This window comes from Oryx dammah, unplaced genomic scaffold (assembly GCF_014754425.2).
Source record: "Oryx dammah isolate SB20612 unplaced genomic scaffold, SCBI_Odam_1.1 HiC_scaffold_4, whole genome shotgun sequence".
Taxonomy (NCBI): domain Eukaryota; kingdom Metazoa; phylum Chordata; class Mammalia; order Artiodactyla; family Bovidae; genus Oryx; species Oryx dammah.
Genome location: NW_024070188.1, coordinates 63,784,901 through 63,808,062, shown reverse-complemented (window position 1 = coordinate 63,808,062; position 23,162 = coordinate 63,784,901). Strand labels below are relative to the sequence as shown.

At 34.7% G+C, this 23,162-nt stretch overlaps 1 protein-coding gene across 7 annotated transcripts in view; it reads left to right on the top strand.

Moving 5' to 3' along the window:
• The window catches only part of REPS1 (RALBP1 associated Eps domain containing 1), a 93,304-nt gene that overhangs the window by 45,891 nt on the left and 24,251 nt on the right, over positions 1–23,162 (top strand). For 3 of the 7 annotated variants that reach the window (XM_040238782.1, XM_040238778.1, XM_040238777.1), the window contains exons 5-10: positions 134–258; positions 765–927; positions 1,207–1,270; positions 2,666–2,820; positions 14,743–14,864; positions 18,342–18,422. In XM_040238782.1, coding sequence (XP_040094716.1) covers positions 134–258; positions 765–927; positions 1,207–1,270; positions 2,666–2,820; positions 14,743–14,864; positions 18,342–18,422 — 710 coding nt within the window. The remainder of the gene's footprint in view (positions 1–133; positions 259–764; positions 928–1,206; positions 1,271–2,665; positions 2,821–14,742; positions 14,865–18,341; positions 18,423–23,162) is intronic. The other 4 variants (XM_040238781.1, XM_040238780.1, XM_040238779.1 and 1 more) reach the window with 3 other exon arrangements.

The following is a 23,162-nucleotide window of genomic DNA, read 5'->3' as shown; positions in this document are numbered from 1 at the left end:
TAATATTTCCTCAGGGTTAGCTTTTTAAAAGGAAACTTGTTCATGTGTGTGGTGATTTGTTATCATTAAAAACCTGGTAACTTTATTTTTTCTTCCAAAAGTGAGTCAGCATGTTTCCCCATTCTGTTTTTAGGTTCTTCTGCTGGTGATGCAGTGTGGTCAGGACATTCTCCACCTCCACCTCAAGAAAATTGGGTCAGTTTTGCTGATACTCCACCAACCAGTACTCTTTTAACCATGCATCCTGCTTCTGTCCAGGTGTGACATTTTATTGGTATTGCATTTTTATTTGCTTCATTAAGAGTATTGCTGCTCTCATTGTTTTTATATTTTGCTGTTGCACATTTTATAAATGCAAATTGACTCTTCTTTTAAAACAAAAAAGAACTTTGTGCCTTTTCTTCAAGTCTGTTTTCATTGGAATGTTTTATTGAAAGTTTTGGCTGATTTTCTTGCTAATCCCATAGTGAAGTTTTGAAAGGTTTCTGCATCTAGGAATGTATTTGCTTGGCTTTCTTAGCACCTTTTACATAGCTTTCTGTTGCTTACATATTGCTATCATTCTACACATTTATGTAATCTTTGTGCAAAAATGTTTAATAATCTGTATAACAAATATGTGGTTTGTTGATGACTTTGTTAAGACTTATTTTTAAACATTCACAAAAAGTAAGTTTTACTTTCAAAGATAAGTAACTTAACGATCTTGGTCCATATAGTCATATAGATAGATACTGTACTGAGGAAAAAATGTTTCATTACAGGACCAGACAACAGTACGAACTGTAGCCTCAGCTACAACTGCCAATGAAATTCGTAGGCAATCCAGTAGTTATGACGATCCTTGGAAAATAACAGATGAACAAAGACAGTATTATGTAAATCAGTTTAAAACCATTCAGCCTGATCTAAACGGATTTATTCCAGGTGAGTTGTTAAAAACAGAAGTTCTTCTAAATGGGATAGGACGGTCTCAGTTTCATAATCTCAAAGATATGGTTTCATTCATCAGTGATAATAAAGGATAAATTAATTCTCAAATTGTCTAAAAAGTTTATAGTCACTGGAAACCAAAAATATGACATGTACACATGTTAAGGTTACCTTTTTCTCAGTGGCAGAAGTCTTAAGACTCTTAACCTCACATTTTATTCTTGGAGCTGTAAGTTCAGAATAACACTAAACAACACTGTTTTAATATTTCAGGATCTGCAGCTAAAGAGTTTTTTACAAAATCAAAACTTCCTATTCTTGAACTTTCTCATATTTGGTAAGTGTGGTATATCATTAGTTGGGCAATGTGGGTTGTTTCAAATGAGTTTACAGCGGGTAGATTTTTGAACTTAAAAATAAACTATGAAAAAAAAAAAAAACTATGAGAGTAACCTTTTCAAGAATGTTCTCAAAGAACTCAGTATTGCCTCATAGTATTCAGCTTCTCTCTCTCTCTTTAGAAAGGAACTAAGTGATGATTCTGCAGTAGTTCTTTAAAGTGTGCTAAAAGTTTTTAAGCTGTATAAGCTGTTTCTTGTTGAAAGAATAATGTGTGGCATAAAAGCTGGTTTGCTCATACATGGTTATGTCTATCCCATTTGGTTTTTAATAGGGTTAGTAAGTCCTATACCAAGGCATGATCTCAAGAACATGCTTAGCTCCCATTTAAATTTAGACTGAGACTCAGGATAGCTGGTGTGTAGTTGAAATTAGCCATTAGAACACATATTGCAATCACAAATTACTTTTTTAAAGCAATTATCAGATAAATACATGTTATTTCTACTTTATGTCAATGTATTTATTTATATTCTAAATTACTTTGTTAGTAGCATCTTTAGACGCATAGGATACCATGGTAGGAAGTAGGTAGATAATGCCTAAAACCAAGAACTGACAATATATGCATGCTGTTGACATTCATGTAATTTAAGGTAATAAATTTAAAAATGATTGCTTCTGCAACCAGGAAATGAACACCAGGGTGGGGCTGCTGTTTCAATGTATCAGGACTTGTAATTCTGTTAGATGCTTTAAAATGCATACATGTAGAAATTTGATAACAATAAAAACAATTTTTAAAAATTTCAGTGACTTATTAAGTAAGCCAGGGTTTAACTAAATCCTTTTACTAGAAATGCAAGTGTGTTAAAGGTCATTTTTTGGTGACTTTATTTATTGGGACTATTTTTTCAGCATTTTATTATGAGAATTTGAAGTATACAGAAAAGTGTAAAGAACTGTGCCTTGAACACCCATATGCCCACTGCCTACAATTAACAGTTTGCTATATTTGTTTTGGGCTTCCCAGGTGGCACTAGTGGTAAAGAACCCACCTGCCAATGCAGGAGACATAAGAGACCCAGGTTCAATCCCTGGGTAGGGAAGATCCCCTGGAGAAGGGCATGGCAACACACTCCAGTATTCTTGCCTGGAGAATCCCATGGGCAGAGGAGCCTGGCAGGCTATACAGTCCATGGGGTCACAGAGTCGGACATGACTAAAGTGACTTAGCATGCACATACTTGTTTTATTACGTGTCCTTCCATCTGTGGAATTTTTTAAATTCTTAATTGCTATTTTCTGGGAAATAATTTCTCTTGCTTCTTTTTGAAACCTAAAAGGAGCCAAAGCAGAATATGATTATATTAATAATAAGTTTTTATTCTAGGGAACTCTCAGACTTTGATAAAGATGGAGCCTTGACACTGGATGAGTTTTGTGCTGCTTTTCATCTGGTAGTTGCTAGGAAGAATGGCTATGACTTACCGGAAAAACTCCCTGAAAGCTTAATGCCCAAACTGATTGATTTGGAAGATTCAGCAGGTAAGATCAGGAGCTGAAGACACCTGACTGCATATCTTCATAAATATAACACTTGATTCTTAAAGCAAAATCAAGATGTTATAACTTAGGTTAAGAGCTTAGCCATTTCATCAGAAGTACATAGATTTGCCATCAGAATAGACTGTATGGGCTAAACCTGGAATAATGGTTTCACTTATTTAGTAAACTTGAAATAAAAAGATAAAGAATATATGCCACTGTGTATGCTACTGTTTCACTTAACACTTATGAATTGTGAAGATCTGAAGAGCATTTCACAGTATCTTGTTATTTTGTGGCATTTAACTGTATTATAAATTATCTGAAGTGGGTAAAGTAGCCAGTCTTCATTATCAGCATTTTTTCATTTAATGCATCTTGATTTGTTGAAGGGAATGCCTGACTTATCATTAGATCTTTGCAATCTGAAAGCATTTCCTTTAAAAAGCCCACTTCTTTTCTTCAGACTCTGAAGAAGTCTGGAAAATTTGTATTTGATTATAGATAATGCTTTTAAAAAATGTTTACCAGAAAGTTTTTATAAGGGCTCATATTGACTGGTAGCTTTCTTTAAAAGGAAACAGGAATAGAATACATTTTTCTTGCATTCTGAATGAATAAGAGGAAATTAATGCTAAATTCTTAACAAGTTTAATTAAAACTAAATTACTGTTTTCAAATTTTTCAAATCTAAATTCTCTTTTGTGTATTATGTTGGAAGGAATTTTATAGTTTTAAGAAGATAGAACAGAATTTGGCTCTTAAAAGGGCAACTTCTATTTAACTCAAAAATGAAATGATCTGACTTCTTTTTCTAAATTATATGGAAGGAACCACATACACGTCATTACTGTCCAGAAGAGAACAAGTCTCCTTGGAGTTAAGAACCTGAGTGTGCTTCTAGTTTGTTAATTACTCTCTGACCTTGGGCAAGTTCTAACCATTTACTCTGTTTTTTCATCTGTTTCTCCACCTGAAATGTGAATTTTACCTATTTTAAGACTGAATTGTGTCCTAATTTATTACCAACCAATAGGTTGATTAAATAATTTACTCTTGGTTTCAGTTTTTTACAAACACTGTCCTGTGAGAATCCCAGGATTTTCCTGATCATTTCAGGTAGTTGTTTGGTATCAGTTACCCTCTAACTGCTCACTTCCCTGGTGGCTCAGATGGTAAAGTGACTGTTTACAATGTGGGAGACCCGAGTTCAATCCCTGGGTCGGGAAGATCCCCTGGAGAAGGAAATGGCAATCCACTCCAGTACTATTGCCTGGAAAATCCCATGGACAGAGGAGCCTGGTAGGCTACAGTCCATGGGGTCACAAAGAGTCGGACACGACTGAGCGATTTCACTTCACCCTCTAACTTGAGCTGAAAGCTAAGTGTTTTTGTTAGATAACTTTGCTTTCAGTTCAGTTCAGTTGCTCAGTCATGTCCGACTCTTTGCGACTCCATGAATTGCAGCACGCCAGGCCTCCCTGTCCATTACCATCTCCCGGAGTTCGCTCAGACTCACGTCCATCGAGTCTGTGATGCCATCCAGCCATCTCATCCTGGGTCGTCCCCTTCTCCTCCTGCCCCCAATCCCTCCCAGCCTCAGAGTCTTTTCCAATGAGTCAACTCTTCGCATGAGGTGTCCGAAGTACTGGAGCTTCAGCTTTAGCCTAATTAAGAAACAGATAAAAAACTACTTCTTTGTTTAGCGTATTTGTTAGGTAAGCCAAAAGGGAAACAGTTGTGGTACTACAGACTTGCTGTATCATTGATTTATAAATTGAACCTTGTATGTAGAGATTTTCTATAACTTTAATTTTGTAAAAACTGGTAGTGTACTAACAAGAAATGAGTCAGACTTATTCTGTTGTATGTCGTTTTCTGGAGACTTCTGTGGTCTTATTAACTGTTGGATTCAGATAGGTGAAATCTGGCTTTCACGTTTTGGCAATGGAGTCTTTTTTTTTCTTTCTTTAAATAAAATCTTATTCTTTGTCATGTTGATCTGATGGAGTTAATTTTAAGACTGATGATTCAAGAAGTTCTTTCCTGGGCATTTGTCTTTTTACGTCTGCTGGATTTGTTTAGCACAGAGACACTCTGGTTTTTTTGCCTGCGTGTATCTATACACTATTGCTCTAACTATAATTTTAAAGGTGTCAAAGACTCAGTTTTTTCCAATTCTAATAAATATTATATGGTTTTCCAATCACATTTATTGTAAATGTTTTGACCACATGATATTAGATTAAAATCTGCTTTGCCTACTTATAAATGATAAATTTGGAGTTCTGTTTGGAGGTGGGAAGAACCATTTAATCTTTTTCTTCTTACCTATTGTAAGCCTGAGATTTATATGACACAAAGTCCCTTGAAATATAGGAATTATTGTGTGACACTGTGATTCAATCAGTATATTTAAAAGCCATTTTTAAATAGCTGTGTTTTCAGAAGTTCCCAATTAAAGGAGAAATACTTAAGTACTTTCTTTTGGCTGAATAGAGAACTTATCATAAATATCCCTCTTGTGGAGTTTTTGTGACTTACAGGCATAGGTGGTTTCTGTCTTCTCTGATCTGTCGAAGCATATCCTACGTTGCTGTTAATTTCGGCACACATTATGCTGAATCCTGTTCTTTTGTTCCCTTCTTTCTGCTACAACATTCTCAGCACCTTAAAAAAACTGGAAATGACCATATTCATTTTTAGTATCCTCAGGACCTTGCACTTTGCAAGCAAGCACTAAGTAGCTCAGTAAATAATTATTGAGTTCAGTTCAGTTCAGTCGCTCAGTCATGTCTGACTCTTTGCGACCCCATGAACCGCAGCATGCCAGGCCTCCCTGTTCATCACCAACTCCCAGAGTCCACCCAAACCCATGTCCATTGAGTTAGTGATGCCATCCAGCCATCTCATTCTCTGTTGTCCCCTTCTCCTCCTGCCCTCAATCTTTCCCAGCATCAGGGTTTTTTCAAATGAGTCAGCTCTTCACATCAAATGGCCAAAGTATTGCAGTTTCAACGTCACTCCTTCCAGTGAACACCCAGGACTGATGGACTGGTTGGATCTCCTTGCAGTCCAAGGGACTCTCCAGAGTCTTCTCCAACCATAGTTTAGAAGCATCAATTCTTCGGCGCTCAGCTTTCCTTATAGTCCAACTCTCACATCCATACATGACCACAGGAAAAACCATAGCCTTGACGAGATGGACCTTTGTTGACAGTAATGTCTCTGCTTTTTAATATGCTGTCTAGGTTGGTCATAACGTTCCTTCCAAGGAGTAAGCATCTTTTAATTTCATGGCTGCAATCAACCATCTGCAGTGATTTTGGAGTCCAGAAAAATAAAGTCAGCCACTGTTTCCACTGTTTCCCTATCTATTTCCCATGAAGTGATGGGACTGGATGCCATGATCTTAGTTTTCTGAATGTTGAGCTTTAAGCCAACTTTTTCACTCTCCTCTTTCACTTTCATCAAGAGGCTCTTTAGTTCTTCTTCACTTTCTGGCATAAAGGTGGTGTCATCTGTATATCTGAAGTTACTGATATTTCTCCTGGCAGTCTTGATTCCAGCTTGTGCTTCTTCCAGCCCAGCGTTTCTCATGATATACTCTGCATTATTATGCTAAATATGTCCCATTTTTAAAGTAAAATATTTTTCTTAACATTTATATCTTTGAAAATAAAATCATTTGTTGTCATAAGTTTATGATGTTTTGTTATTTTGTTTAATTGCTAAGTCATATCTAACTCTTTTGCAACCCCATGGACTGGACTCTGCCAGGCTCCTCTCTCCATGGACTTTCTCAGGCAAGGACACTGGAATGGATTCCCATTTTCTTCTCCAGAGGATCTTCCTGACCCAGGGATTGAACCCCCAAGTCTCCTGCATTGGCAGGCAGATTCTTTACCACTGAGCCATTAGCTCCACAAGTGTTCTGTATTTATAATTTAAATAACTCTTATAGAAAGGTAGATGATGAACAATGATAACAAGTTACAGTTGCTTGTAGGCGTGCAAACGTAGGGGGGATAAATATGTATTTTATCCAAAGTCATTTGGACAAATTTATAGGATTAAATATCAGATGGCTTCTCTGGTGGCTCAGATGGTAAAGAATCTGCCTGCAATGTGGGAGACCTGGGTTGGAAAGATCCCCTGGAGAATGGCATGGCAACTCACCCCAGTATTCTTGCCCGGAGAATTCCATGGACAGAAGAGCCTGGTGGGCTACAGTCCATGGGGTCGCAAAGAGTCAGACACGACTGAGCGACTAAGCACAAATATCAGATAAACCAGAAGACTCTAAGGCTCATAGGTAGAAGTACTTGTGTGGACCTGAATTAAAATATTTAACATTGAACATCTCTGAATTTGGCAATGCAGTTCTTATTGTTAAGTTGCTAAGTCACGTCTGACTCTTTGACCCCACAGATTGCAGTGTACTAGGCTCGTCTGTCCTTCACTGTCTCCCACAGTTGGCTCAAATGCCTGTCCATTGAATCAGTGATGCTGTCTAACTCTCTCATCCTCTGCCACCGCCCACTTCTTCTCCTGCCCTCAATATTTCCCAGATTCAGGGTCATTTCCAGTGAGTTGGCTCTTCGCACCAGGTGCCTGAAAGTATTGGAACTTCAAGTTAAGCATCAATCCTTCCAATGAATATTCAGTGCTGTGCAGTAGGTTCTTATTAGTAACCTATTTTATATATATAGTAGCATATATGTGTCGATTCCCAGTCTCCCAATTTATACACCTCACTTGAAAAAAAGATTAAGGTTACAGTGCTAGCCTACCACAACTGTATCTTAAAGAAAAAAGAAAGCAGGTTAAGTTGCTATTTATCTTAAAACTCTGTGACTCAGTTTCCAAAGAATCATCTTTTTAGCACAATTGCTATTTTATGTATATATTTTGTGATCATTTGATCAGTCTCTTAAAGTAGCTTAGAGGTTCTTGGGCAGGTAGTAACCAGATCTGTCTTGTTCATGGTATTTAAGTATCTAACAGGGTGCAAATTGAGGATGTAAGTAGGCGTTCACATTTTTGAAATGTCCAAATGACTGAACCACTTGTTTTTTAAAACCATTTCCTGTCTTCACGCCACACTGCTTGCATGAGTACCTTGGTAGTGTCTGGTTGAGATGCTCAAAGATGGAAAGGAATTTGTTGACTATTCTGTATCCTTCTCCATAATCACTTCTTTAAGCAGTAAATTTGAGTGTGTTTCATTGTTGTTAATATGATACATAGCATAGGTCTCCAAGCTCCTAGTGGTACTTAACATGAATGTTTTTAAAGCCAGAGACTTTTTATTTATGAGTAATTTGCCAAAAAGCCATACTTGAGACTAGGTTGATTAATCTTAAGTTTTTTTCACGCAGAAAATTTAACATATAAAAGCTTACAGAAATAACACATGCAGCTGTTTTTATACGAGTGCAATCACACTATACATCTGTGAATTTTTTTCTAATAATGTTGGACATCTCTGTACTTTATTACATATAGAGTTGTCACATTGTCATACATATGAATGTTCCTTCATTCAACCAGCTTCATATTGAATGAATTTTCAGAGAATTTCCTGGCTTTACCTTTAAAATGGTGCTGGGAAAAACAACAACAACAACAACACATATCTTTGCTTTGTACAAAGAAAGTTGAATCTTTGTTTTGGAAAATTTGCTCTCCAGGTGCCTTTAGTTGCAAAGATAAAAATAATGAAAATAGGCACAATATTCACCATTACCACTACACCTAAGGAATTCATTCTCAAGCACACCCCACCCCCATATCTGTATACATTCTTAATGGTGTCATTCTTTTCAGATAGTGGGGTATTGGAATTGATGAATCAGAACAACTTCAAATACTGGCAAAGAGGCACCACTTAATGAAATTGGAAAAAATACTTAGCCTCCTCAAATTCCTGGCAGAAATTGACAAACACAGAAAAGGGACAAACAAGGCTAGCTCATACTTAAAAGAGAAAATCTCTGCAAGAATGACACTACAGGCTTTACAAGATTATGGTTTAAATACAGTAGATGTAATAAGAGTCTTGGGAATATTTAATGATACCCTTAATTATTTCTGCAGAAATGAGATTTTATATCGATGATTGTGTTATGAAAGTCAATGAAGTGAAGGATGTCTGTCTTGCTCTGTTAGGATGAGAGCTCCATGGAAATAAATGGGAGCCTCATCTCCTTGCACAATACTGTATCTTTGTTTACTATATTTACTTACAGGCCCTCAGTAACAATGCACACTACTGAATTCTTGCTTTTATTAATTGTGCCACCAAATTTCACCCCAAATTTTTAACACCTTTTAACTCATTTTCTATGTTAGTCTTAAAGATAAAGCCCCAGTTTAGTTGTTTTTTTCTGTTTATGAAACTTGAGTCCTTATTTTAATTGGATTAGCTTTAAATGGGCTTTTTCCATTTGTAGGTATCCTTAGACAATGGAAACCTCCCTCCCGTGTATCTGTAGGTAGTTTTCTTTGAAGTATAATAGCTCAGTCAAAACAGTATTTGCTATAAAATATTGATAAATACTGCAAAACAAAAAGAGAGAGAGAGACAAGTGCAGTTTAATTAGTATTTGGGGGTAAATGTTTCATTCTTCTCAAACCTTGTTGGACATGTTTTTACTTCAGTTTTAGAAGTAAAAATCTTTGGTTTTAATTCAAAATTGAATCCTTAAGATCTGTTTACTGAGTAGGTTTCCATTGTGGAGTATCAGGAAGAAGTGGAATTAATTTTGGAACTAGAGCTTAGTTTTTTGATCCATGTAATATCATTCAAGGCAAAGCATATCTTAAACTGAGTCCTTAATTTCTTTCTGCATATGCATTTCTTGCCTCTGTCTTAAAAATATGAATGAGAAAAGTACTATTTAATAGGGTTTGTTTTTGAAAACTCAAAATTTATTGAAACCTGCTTTTTTAAATTAAAATTTGTTTATTGTACAGATAATATTTACACCTAAAATAAAATATATAGTTACTTTTGCTTAGATGAAACTGTTAAATGAACTTAGAACCTTGAACCTTCATGACTGAAGAATTCTTCTTGGATTTGTTTTGCTACTTGAAAATAAGTTTTAAACCATAAGATTTCAGGTAGTGTATATATATTTCTAAAAGATTAATAATATCTGGCAGTCATTTTTGAAATAGTTTTTTAGTATATTGAGTATAATACTAGGAAAATAAGATAAATTTGGATTAGGTAGGTTATAAACCTAGAATAAAACTGAAGCTCTTTATGAAAGAGCTTGTTCAGGAGGTAAGCTGAACTGAATTGAATCTGGGGAACTTTTAAGAGTCTATGGAGGCTCGAAGGATGAAAACTACTGACTGTTTATTTGCTAGTGCTAGCCTGAAAATAAGGCTTATATTGTTAATGTTATTACTAATTTTTCAGTGTAGGTTGATAGTACATCAGTATGATCATACTAGGTTGTGTCTTCCAGACAAACTTTTTATACATGGGAATACTTTCTGCATAAAAGCCCTTATGGGGTTGACTTTAACAAATAATTTAGGCTCATGCTCTTCTTTTTCAGCCCTGATGCTCTGATGATGTCAGGGGCAGAGCAGAACCCTCAGGAGGGAGGCAGGGTTGACACAGTGTTCCAGCAGGAGGCTAGGTTGGAACACTGCATCAGGTAAGAGTAAAACTACACCCCTGCCTCCGTAAGAATACAGTCTTAAAGACTTAATCCTTGTGGATGGGCGTGAGCCCTTTGTTGGAGTATTTGTAAGGAGTCAAGTTGAAGGAGGTGCAGTTAATTTATACACTTAATGCCTCCCTCCAACTCATGACTGTTAGTTTCTAGAACATAGGTAATTTGCTCTTTTTCTACTGCCATTTGTTCTATGTATGAAATTAAGAAAGAACCAATGGGTAATTTTGCTAATTTATTCCAGAGATAATTTTTGAATTTTCTAAGACAGTGATTTTTTTCAAAATTTTTTGTCTTAGGATCCCTTTATATTCTTAAAAAAATTTGTGGACCCTCAGAAAAGCTGTTTTTTGTAGATTAGATCTATCAGTAGTAACTATTAGGAATTAAAAGTGATACACTTAAAAAAATACTTCTTTATTTTGAAATAAAAATAGACTCCTTATATATTAGCATAGATATTTTTAGGAAAATAACTATTGCAAAAAGGGTGGCATTGTGTTACAATTTTGCAAATTTCTTTAATATTTGGTTTAATAGAAGACAGCTTAGATCTCATCTGTCTGCATTCTACATTCAGTCTGATGAGTGTTTTATTTTTAAGTATAGCAGGAGTTGGCACACTTAAGCCCTGAGACCAGAGCCAGTTTACTGACTGTTTTTGTATAACCCACAAGCAAAGAGTGGTTTTTGTTTTCAAAAAAGAATAAATTTATCACACATGAAAATAGATGAAATTCAAGTTTCAGTATCCAAAAATAAAATTTTATTGAAACACAGCCAAGCCTATCCCTTTATGAATTACCTGTGGCTTCTTTTGACCACAGTAGCATATTTGAGTGGTTGCAACAGAAACCTTAAAGCCTACAAAGCCGTAAATATTCACTCTCTGGCCTTTTGTAGAAAAAGATAGCTAATTCTTGGTACATGAAGAAAATTTGGCCTCACATAGTAAAAGGAAGGACTATTTTCATATAATTTTGGATATCCTTTGGTACTAGCCCAAAACTCAACAAATAGTAATTTCTTAAAGGTTAATTGCAGTGAAAACTGAAGCCATATTAATGAATTGTTTGTACTATTACATAGATCTGTCTTGCACTTTGAATGAATCTTTTACCCACTCATGGTTTTTTAACATAATGCATTGATTATTTGTAAAATATCAGTTCATTGAGTTATACAGCTCTTTGAAATGTTAGAACGTTTTATTGTAAAATATCAAAAAGTGTAGTTGTTAATATTGCAACCTATCTTATCGAAGAAGTCTTTTAAGTACTGGGAAGCTCTTGAGCTTATAGACATGGTATACATTTTCCAGAATTCCAACTTTCACTTAAAAGTTCAAACTTTGTCATTGGTAATGAATATTAAAAATAGTTATTTTAAATACAGGATCACTTAATCCATTTTTGAGGAAATCTGTGCTGTACCATGTATGAATAATTATATAGTTTTATCAACTATGCTTTCAAGCATGATAGTGTTCAGTGAAAAAAGTGGCCTGTTCAGCTAACAACTGAACACAAGAAGTTTTCCGTGAGAAAACCACTGCACTTTAGTGTGGAGAAGTGCTTTATATATGTTTCCCATTTTATCATACAGAGTATTTTAAAAATGAGTCTTTGGGTGAAATTTAATAAAATTAATAATTCTTACTGCTTAATTGTTAACATTCTTTAGTGAAGTTATTGGTTTATTTATTTTTATATATTTTAACTGGAATGCGTGGCATAAAGAACACCATGACTACTAGTGTATTTAGGAGCCACTGGCTTAATTCTTGCTGATAAGCTAGCAGTTTTACCCACCATTGCTTTTGCACCATCAGTGCATGTGCCAGCACAGGGGAAAAAGCACTATTAGAAAAATAATAGATTTTTTAGACCCCCTAGCAGAGTCATGGGGGTTCCCAGGAGTCCATGGTTCACAATTTTAAGAACTACTACTTGGCCAATACAGAATTGTAAAGTAAAATAAAAAATTAAAAAAAAAAAAAGAAAATTATAAAAGCAAAAAAAAAAAAAACCTACTCTAGGGAAATAACTGTATTGGGATGACTATGAAGTGTAATTATTTGAGTGACTAACTTCAGTTCTCAGCCTCAAGGGGCTAGACCCGCTGCACCTTTATACCAGTGAATTAGAGAGGTACCCAGAATCCATCCCAAACCTGAACTTCCCAGCAGTGCTAGTGGCATGCACTCTGGCCCTAAGTTACTCAGTCGTGGACTGACAGGAAAACAGAGATCTAGACAGTCAGGTGAGGGCCCCAGTGTGCTCTAAGGTGATATTCAGAGCTTAAGTTAAAACGGAATATGACTTTTGAATAGGTTCTTTTGAAAATTAGTCATCCTGTAGTCATTCCGTTTCTCGTTTCTTTAATACCTGCTTTGAGGGATCTTTTAAAGATACTTCTTCAGTCTCTATCCTTCTAACAGTTTCACTTCCAGTAAACTGTTAGATCTATAGCCATATCCTCCTTCAGCTGCCTTTCCCTTTATTACCATAGAAAAAAAAGTCCATGATTTTTTTTCAGACTGAAAACCACAAGCTGTCTCCATGAGGAACTTGCTGCTACTATTTATCATAAATAATTTTTTTCATTAGTTGTTCTCTGAGAGCCTTGAGTTAAAAAGTCTTTATAGAACGTTACTTAAAGCATTTCTGCCTCTTACTGGTTCTGTATCACTATGGCACTTTTATTGAGAAGGCATGGAAGTAAGAAAGAAATCTGAATAACTCTTTATCTTTGAAAACCAAAATTTATCAAAATATGATAGATTAGAACTTGCAGTGTGATTTGACTTATAAAGAAATAATGTCAGGGTGAATAAAAGGGAAGTATTGATATTTCGAGGTAATCATGTTCAGAATAAAGTGAAGAAAAATTTTGAGAACTTTTCAAAGTCTCAGTAGTTAACTCTGGTTTTAAGGAAATAACACTAAAGAATGAATTTAAATGAAGATCACAAAAAGTAACTCATTCAGTAAATATTTGAGTGCCTAGTAAGTATTAGGTTCTATGTTCAGTACTAAAGTGTGAAGGATTTACTTACGAATAGATTGAAAGGTTAAACCTATACTTCACTAAGTTATTATATGTCTGTCTCTATAGGAATCTGAAATATAGTACTAACATTTAATGGCAAGTGTCTTCCTTTCTGATGGAGAAACTCAGGTGCTGTTTATTTTATTCAGCTTACCCATGGTCACAAACAAAAAGATAGTGATGGATATTAGAATCATATTTTTTGACACAGTTTCTACACAGATTAGGTATACTCCATTAATTTGGCAAAGTTAATGTGATTTTCAGACAGGAATTATATTCAAAGCCATGTAAAACTTGGGAAGATTGGAATGAGAATTTAGTTACCATTGAAATTTTCTTCCATTTTAAATTACAGTTTAAGAGAGAGCTTAGATGAGGTCTTAACTAATTAAAAGTAGAACATGATATCACATAATACTTTAAAAACCACCTTGAAATTGTGTGATGGATTTGTAGCCCTCTCGGTTAAGTCTGTAAATGCTAGTGAGCCTAACGATAAGTTTGTTTCATGTGGGCTTATTGACTTTGCTTTTTGCTTGTGCCTGGGTTCTTTCTCTCCTTTTGCTGTCTGCCTTAAAAATATATGCTGCTGCTTGGTTACAGGGAAGACTTACAGAGAAAATGCAAGTGAACTAGTGTAAATCAACATTTCCTAAAGTATATGCCAAGGGAATGTTGAGAGATTTTTATCTGATTTTAAGAAAGTTTATATTTGGGAAAGACTGATTTAAACAAAGCTTATTTGCTCTAGGTCTTGCATGGGGACACATCCAACAGAGAATTATGGTATCCTCAGATTTATTTGAACAAAAAACCTAATTTTTAAAAATGCCTTGCTGATTAATATTCCTCGAACTACACTTTGGGAACTAGTACAAATCCATCTCTATTAGAAGAAAATTCAAGTACCTTATTGAATTGCTACGTAGAACACTCTTTCTTTGTGTATTTCTAACTAGATTTTATTTTTCATGGAAAACTCTGGTTTCAGATATACAATAAGTAGCAGGAATACATATTGCCTGATTGTTAAAATGTTTGTTTGGGGAACGTGAGAAAAGGAAATTCAGATTATAAATTACTACTTGTGAAAATCTTCTGTTAGGTTTTTATGAATAAGTATTCCAGAACTAAAATATTGTTTATAGAAAATTTCTCTATTTTTAAATTGCAGATGTTGGGGATCAGCCAGGTGAGGTAGGTTATTCAGGATCTCCTGCAGAAGCTCCTCCAAGCAAGTCTCCATCAATGCCGTCACTAAATCAGACTTGGCCTGAGCTGAATCAGAGCAGTGAGGTTAGCAAAGCTTCCCTTTTCTTTCACTAACGTTCACTTTTTTAAGGTAAGAAGTTCCAAGCAGGGTAATTTCAGCCTATAGCTCTTTCAGCATGCATATGGACCATATCAAATATGACTATGATAGATATTTGTAATTATATGACTCTTTGAGGTTTTCAAAGTACTTTTTCATACATGTACTATCATTTAGTTTCCACCATTCATTCCTATTAAAAGCCTTTGCATTAGATGAGGCAGGTGCATGAACTTAACAGTCAAAGGGTAGATGTCTTAGACAAGATATCTTACAGCCTGTAAGGGACAAGGGCTGAGGTTTGAACACAGGTCCTTTGACATTCAGTCAGCTAGCACACCCTCTGTGTCACACTGCCTTCTCATTCCTGTAAGAAAGCCTGGGATAATAGATTTCGAATCTTAGCATTGGGAGTGATATAAGAAGCCACTCAACCAGCTTTCCACATGAAAAAAATATTCCAAGCTATTTGTAGTAATTTATTTTGTTTAATACAAAATGGAATGATTCAACCCTGTTAAATGCATTGGTTAAAGACCACTTTATATAAAGACCATGTTATGTAAGACCAAGCACAGCATACAAAACAGAATTTGAGACACATTTCCCCTCTGCCCCATTAGTTTGGAACTCGATTATATAAAACAGTGAAAGTAGGACCACTCTGGTTAGAATAAGGGACGAGGACCTGAGGCCCTGCCTCCACAAAGCGCTCCCTGAGGCTCCTCTGTTAAACCTTAGTGCTCTGTAGATCTCTAATTGAAAACCACTGCTTAACTTATTAGAGCAGTCTTTTTTGTGAACAAGTTATATCTATATATTTTTTCTTACAGTTTTTTTGTATCACTTTTAGATAGTGCTACAAATATAAAAGTTTTTTGACTTTCAGGAAGAAACTCCTCTAAGCTTCTGTGTTTTTCATGTCTTTTAAAGCCAGAAAAATATTGGGTGTAAGAGACACCAGTTAATTTTGTACAGTTGAAAAACAGAGAAGTAACTGGCAGATTTAAAGTGCTTGCTGCTGCTTTATGACATAATCACAGATAGCTGTTTCTGAGACATTATAACATACATCCGTTGTGCTGTCAGATATAAAACAATTTATATGAGTGTTTTTCTGGAGGGAAAATTTAAGCCTTGAAAGAATTTACTAGTAGAGAGGCTTTATAATAAGAGAATAGGGTCAGTTTCTTGAAAGCACTATTTTTGCTGCATTTATTAATTTCTGTCATTTTAAAAAAGCAGTGTCAGATTTTAAGAGTATTTTTATCAATGTCAGTTCATAAGTAAAAGTAACTCTAAGGCATCTCAATTCAAAACTTCAATTCAGTTCATCTTCATTCTAAATAAAATCACGTGATCATTAAAAATTAGGAAGGGAAATCCTTTGATCTCTGATTTAAGCGGTTGCATTTTTTTCTTCTTAAATATTCCTAGCAAGTTTCATTTTGTAGTATTTGCTAATAAGGTTCTGAATGTCATAATTTTTCCTTTTTTTTTTTTTACTGTGTGTAGAAAATCAAAATGCTACTAAAACATTGATTTTTTTTTACACATTTTAATAATATTTATTTTTAAAAATCTCCTTGGTATATAGAATTTATATTTTAGTTTTCTGCCTTGAAGCACTAATCTTTCAGTAAATATTTATTCACCACCTGTTAATATAGATGAGGCACTGTAGGGGATAACATTAATAATAATCAATAAAATTTATTGAGGACTTTTGATGTGCCAGGTCTGTTCAGAAAGCTCTTTACATATATTAACTGTTTACATCTTTATAACAATTCTGTGATGTAAGCATTATTAATCTCATATTTCACATGGTGAAACTGGAACATAGATTAGATAACTTGCCTAAGGGTGTACGGCATAACTAGGATTCCAAGAGTCTGGTTCCAGAGACTGTGCTCTTAACCATTATACCAAACTTATAAAGATAAGAGTGTTTTTCTGCACTCCAGGTAGCTTACATACAGCCTTGTGAAATCAGGTAAAATCTCATGCCACCAAATAGGTAAATAAATGTCTTCTTTTTGGAAAAAAATAGTCTGCATCTCAACTTTTCTCCACAGTTAGATAATTACAATTTAAAAAATTCCTTCTGTACCTATGCAACAGTAATTATTGAAGAAACTAATTATATCAACAGGTATTGGTAAGTCACTTCCCTGAAGTGATGTCCCACAATAAGTGAATTACTATGGACTATCTGTTCAGGAGACACTCTGAATGCATCAGCGTTTCTAAGTATATCTTAATTTTATGATTTTGAAACATCTGAGAGAAAAACTGTTGAATGATTACATTAGCCATTTTTGTAGATAATTTTTATAAATGTGTTCATTTGCTATTATTTAGTTTCTACATGTCTTCTCAAATTGAATAGCACTGTTTTAAATATTAAGTCGAACTTTGAAGCATAAAAATGTTTACTGAATTATAAAAAGAGGATTTTAGTTAATGGGATAGGTGTGTCTGTGTGTAAACATTTGTGTGTATATATTTATATGTGCAAATGTTTTTCCTTCTTCAGTCATTGATAATTCTTAAGAATCAAATTGTAATCATAATTTTAATGATTTTGATCTAAAAATCCTATACTGTTTATTACTAAGATCTTCAAATGGAGTTACTAAAATTATTCACTTATCACTCCACCTAATTTGAGGTATGATATTTGTGTACCTCTTTTAGAAGAGTAGTATTTCATATCAAAATACATCTTCTATATGTAACACATACTCAGTTGCTTGATTTGCTCTCATTGTGGCCGCATTCTGATTTTTCTAGCATGGGGTTGGAGGTGGGTGCCTGATTGGCAGTTCTGTCTTGTGGTCTGGCATGGCCCTGTTCATAATGCTGAATATAGGGGTTGATTTGCTGCAGATTGACATAAACTGCAATTTATATTAATTCCAGAATTCTTTGCATTTTATCTCAGTTATATTATTAAATATCTATACATTTGTATAAAATATGTGCACGTACATAATAGAATCATCTTTCAGGGGTCGCACTGGCAAGTCACACTGACTTGCTTTGTTTTGGCCAAAACTCTGATACAATCAGAATTCATTAGCATCACTAATTCAGTGCATTAACACTTGGATTTTCAGTGAAGGATTTCAAGTTATTCTTTCTGTAGTCTAGAAAAAACCCTTTAAAATTTTTATCTTGTTACCATTTATACCACTTAGACTCTGTTCCTTTGTTCTGTAAGGCTTTGAATCTCTCCCATAGAGAGATCAATTATTACTGTACATTTGATTGTGAAGCTGTTCACTTTACATAGATAATATAAAATGTTTATGGAAAAATAAAACTTAACGGAATTTGTCAGGCCTACGAAACACAACTTGCAGTGCAACCTCTGAATTACTTTGCTAAATCTTCTCCAGTGATCTTTTACTCCATCTTTCTCATCATGCTGACTTGTCTCTCCTCTGTCTGTTCAGCAGTGGGAGACATTTAGTGAACGCTCTTCAAGCTCACAAACTCTGACCCAATTTGATTCTAACATTGCACCAGCTGATCCTGTAAGTCAATCACTTAGCTTGCTTGTTTGAAATTAATTTTATTAACCCAAATTTTCATTCATTATGGTTTTTAGCTGATATGCATGATTCAGTGGAGTGCTTAGAGGGAAATGGTGGCAGGCTTTTCAATTTTTATGTGCTCAGTGGTGGAAAGAACTTTTTCTTTTTTTTTACCGTTCTCTGTATTTTCTAGTTATTTTGGTGAGAGAAATCTATGTTTTTAAAATCTGGTACATGTGTCTAAAGAAGCATTTTGTGAACAATTGATACTGTTAAATTTGTTTTTATTTGCTAATTGTATGTTTTTATTAAACATGCTATTTATTTCAGTGTAATGACAGTAAATACTATTTTATTTGTATGCTTACACATCATGTAATATGTACTATGTATGTAAATATGCAGTGTCATCATTTATTTAATAGTCCAGATGGTACAGCTTTGACTTAATCCGTATGTTGAGTTCTGTTACAAGAGAATCAAGTTCAGAAAAACAATATAGAATTGTGCATCAGATTTTCATTTGTGCAGAGGACCTCTGTCTTGTCTTCCTGTGGTTTGCTGTGTTGCTTTGAAAATGCTACAAAGTTCACATCCTGATTTAAAAAATAAATTCTGTCCCCATAGATTGAACTTCATATATGCCCTGCTTGTTCCTCAAGTTATTTGAAAACTTCAAAACCTTAGCTATTAATCATTCTTCTCACTGTTCACTTCGGCTTTTTCTTTTAATTTTTTTTCCTGTAAAGAGAAGGACGTGGTAATAAACACCTTTCAAAAAGAAAAGAGGAAGTAAGTAGGAAGGGAAGAAGAGTGTAAAGGTAGGATTTTTAAAAGCGAGTTCAGTGAAAAGATATGGAGAAGATGACATGAGGCATTCTTTTGTGGTGTTTCTGACCAAAGATAGCCAGCATTTTATTCATTAAATGTAAAAATACTCTTGTTATTTAATATAAATTGTGGAGAAGTGGCATTTAAAGATAATAGTACGGCTTCAGCATTTTAAATGAATGAACCTTTGGTGTTTTACAGTTTTAAAGAATTTGTATCTATTTGAAATATAGAGAATGCTGTTACATTCAAACATAATATATCAAAATGTTTTAAGTGTCTATTTTATGATTATTCATTATTTAGGGAACAATTAATATGTAAATTATCTATGCCTTCAGCTTCTCTTTTCTTACCACTTTGAGGATGTTAATGTTTGATTTTAGTCTCTGAAAAATGGAAGAGAAATAAAAAGGTAACGCTTAACAATTTTTGCTGCTTATTAGAAGCAGTAATTAAGGTCCCTTGGAAAGTGACAGGTGTGCTATAAGCTAAGTTTTACTTTAGCTCTGAGTTTCATTTCTCCATATTATTCCTATCTCCTATTTACAGAGTCAAGTTAATTTTGTTTAAAGTACTTTAGTGAAAGTACTTTACAGGGAAGGATATAGCAGTCGAGACTCTCTTTTATTCTCTAACCTTTAAGTGATATTGAAAATAGAAATTCATTGTATTATGATTGTCAGGCTAGGAAAGAACATTAAAAATATAGACTCAAAGGCAAAATAAATTGATTCATGACTGGCAGAAAATGCAGGGAAATAGTTGACATAATAACAGTGATGTTCCTGTAACTTCTTGGAAATAATATCCAAATTTGTGAATTCCAGCCTAATGTTTTACATGACATAACACATTACTTTCTTTTGTTATTTCTAGTATGACAGAAGGCTCTAAGGAAAAAAAATTTAAATGGTCAATCAACATTTTAAACTTGAATTTAGACCTCTAAATTTAATAATGTTGGCAGTCTTAAATATTTATAATCTGGTATCAGAAAACATCTTTTTTCTCTTGTGGTGAATTATAATCTCACTATAAACTTGCAATTGGTACAATGCTCTGCTATCAGTGAGGGTCTGAGCTTCTTAACCATCATCTAATTCTTACTTAACATATTGCCTATCCACAGAACAGTCTGTAGTCACAATCCCAAATGATCCTCAGCAAGGCTTTTATAAATGAGAATTATAAGTAAGTAAATAAGATCCATTCAAATTAGAATCACATAGGAGAGAAAGAACACCACAGTTCAGATATCCAAATTTAGCATACCTTACCATGTCAGAAAGAATTGATGGAGTAATTTTTAAAAGCCAAAATTTGATAAGTAGGCATTTGCTCAATAAAGTTTTAAGTCTGTGAAGAGCTTCACTCTGCTCTGTGGCACTTAGAGACAGCTGTCACACAGTTCAGTGATCTCACATGAAAACCAAGCTGGTTTTAGGCTCCTGGATTTCTTATGAAATTGGGTTTTTGCTATCTCGTTTCCAGAAACTTATTACTTTTGTTGAACTGCTTATCAGTTAATAGCTTCTGGTAGAATCTGTTTCTGCTAGGAAATTCTGAAATGATGAGAAGTGCAGTGCACTAGTCTTTGCCATGGTTTATGTCTGATCTTGAGTGCTGTAGAATGTTTGTGTCATTCAGCATATGAAAAGGGAGTTCATTTGATCACTGATTATGCCCAGCCAAGTCACTTGGTTTGGTGGAGCCCCCTTCCCGGTGCCCATGTTATTCTCTAGGAATACCAAGATGTCAAAAAAAATTCCAGTCTTAAGTAGACCATAGCTTGATCATTACAAGTTGATGATTGTAATATAGCTGATTGTGATAATTATCATATGCAGCTGTGAACAAACTGTGGATGGAGAACTGTAGAATAACTCAGCCCAGTATGTTTGGGAAAGTTTTCACAGAAGAGGTTACATTTGTATGATGAATTTTTAATGAAACTGTTAATTGGCAGAAGTGGACAAGGGCATTCCAAGCAGAGAGAAAATCATGAGCAGGAGCAGTTCAGTGCAGTGAGATATAGGGTAGGTGTGTAAGGGGCAGTGATAGGGAGTAAAGAGCATGATTGAAACACAAGTGGGAAGATCTTTGTATGCTCAACCAAGGATCTGAACTTAATCTCATAGACACTGGGAGCTAACAAGAAGTTCCATGAGAAGATGGAGGTTCTGAAGAGGTAGCTGGGAAAGGTTATTCAGGCGACAATGTGAAGGATTGATGGGGGTGAGAGAGTCAGATGATGAGCACCTAAACTAAGTGCCACAGGAATAGAAAGGAAGCAGGGATAAACAGGATAATAAGACAAATAGTATAATAAGATTTAAGCCAAGTAGAAAATAAAGAGACATGAGCACAATAGAATATTCAGTAAAGTACTAAATTGTATCAGATGAAGTACTCAAATACATGATACAAATGTGCCATGGTTGTGAGTGTGTAGGAGTGGGTCCTAAAGGCTTTGTGTGATCTGAGTAGACAGAAGAAATGGGTAGAGCCTCCAGTCAGTCTTTTTACTTTTTTCTCTATTTTTAAATATGAGGATGCTAATTTGGAGCATAAGTTTTACTTAGCATCTTTTGGCTCGGGACTCAAAGAATCATAGGCATTTATGGTTCTTCATCTGGATATTAAAATGCTCTTTATTGTGCTGCACGTCATAGTCACAAACCAAGCTTCCAGTCCAGTAGTCTGAAGTTAGGCCTGGTCATCTGTGTAAAACTCTTCCAGGAACTGCCTTGTCCTGCTAGTAGCAGGATCTAGTGGATTAAAGCTGTTGGCGGCTCACAGAGTCGGACACGACAAGCGACTTAGCAGCAGCAGCAGCAGCATGCTCATAACAACAGAAAATTGATTTACTAGTACAGAAACTTAGGCAAATTATTTAGAGAATATTCATTCTAGAAGATATCATGATTTTCTTTTCTTGGCGTCATTACTGTGACTTTATTTTTTGTATGGTAAATACGTGAAAAGGCTGTTTAATATTTCTGTTACAAATTTCGTAAATCTGACTTTATAAACACACACACAGAATACATATTAGATCAGTATTATGAGTTAAAGCATCTAATAAGTTTTCCTTGCTTGTTTTTTCCTAGTTTGTTTGGGTTTGGAATAATGAGATATCATGCTTTCTCCTTTAATCTTGCCTTAGAATGTTAAATTCTGGTTCTTAGCAGTTATTTCTGCTATTAAAATTGTAAGTTAAGAAAATAGTTATTCTTGAAGCCATATTTTTTATAACCATAATCTGGAGTTATTGTTAATAATTTTCTGAATATGACTCATTATTATGTGAGAAATCTATAAACTTTTATCCATCTATTATATTCATCTTTTATAACTATAATTTTAGAGTTGTAGGTGAAATGTTAGTTCAGTATTATTAGATAGTACATAACTGTCTGTCCAGAGTCTCACTGGTATGGGGACAGGAAATTACTGTTAATGGATTTATCCATACAATTGCAATAAATAGTTCATTTGTTATTAATGGTTTGAATTTAGAGATTACGAGAATTAGCCAAGGAGACCTGTAATTTAAACAGGAGATGGTATGCTGGAACTCAACTTTCTGTGGTGTTACCTAATACTGTCACCAGAACAGTGTCTAACTTAAATTGAAAGGTCATTATTCTTTACACTAAATTATAAACTCATTACAAGATATTCAAAATTTAAGGATCTCAGATTGTCTTTAGCAGCAGCACATTCAAAATATAAGCCAGCTCCTCGTAGAAGGAGCTGAACTCCTGTAGCCATGTTTATCAGCTGGTCTTTTGCCATTAAGCCAGTTGCTTGATCCTGTTCTTGTTCCTCCCCTGGGTGGCTCAGCTCCCAGGGCCAGGCCTGCCTGGCTACCCATATGCACCTTTGTCTCTTCCTTCCCATTTG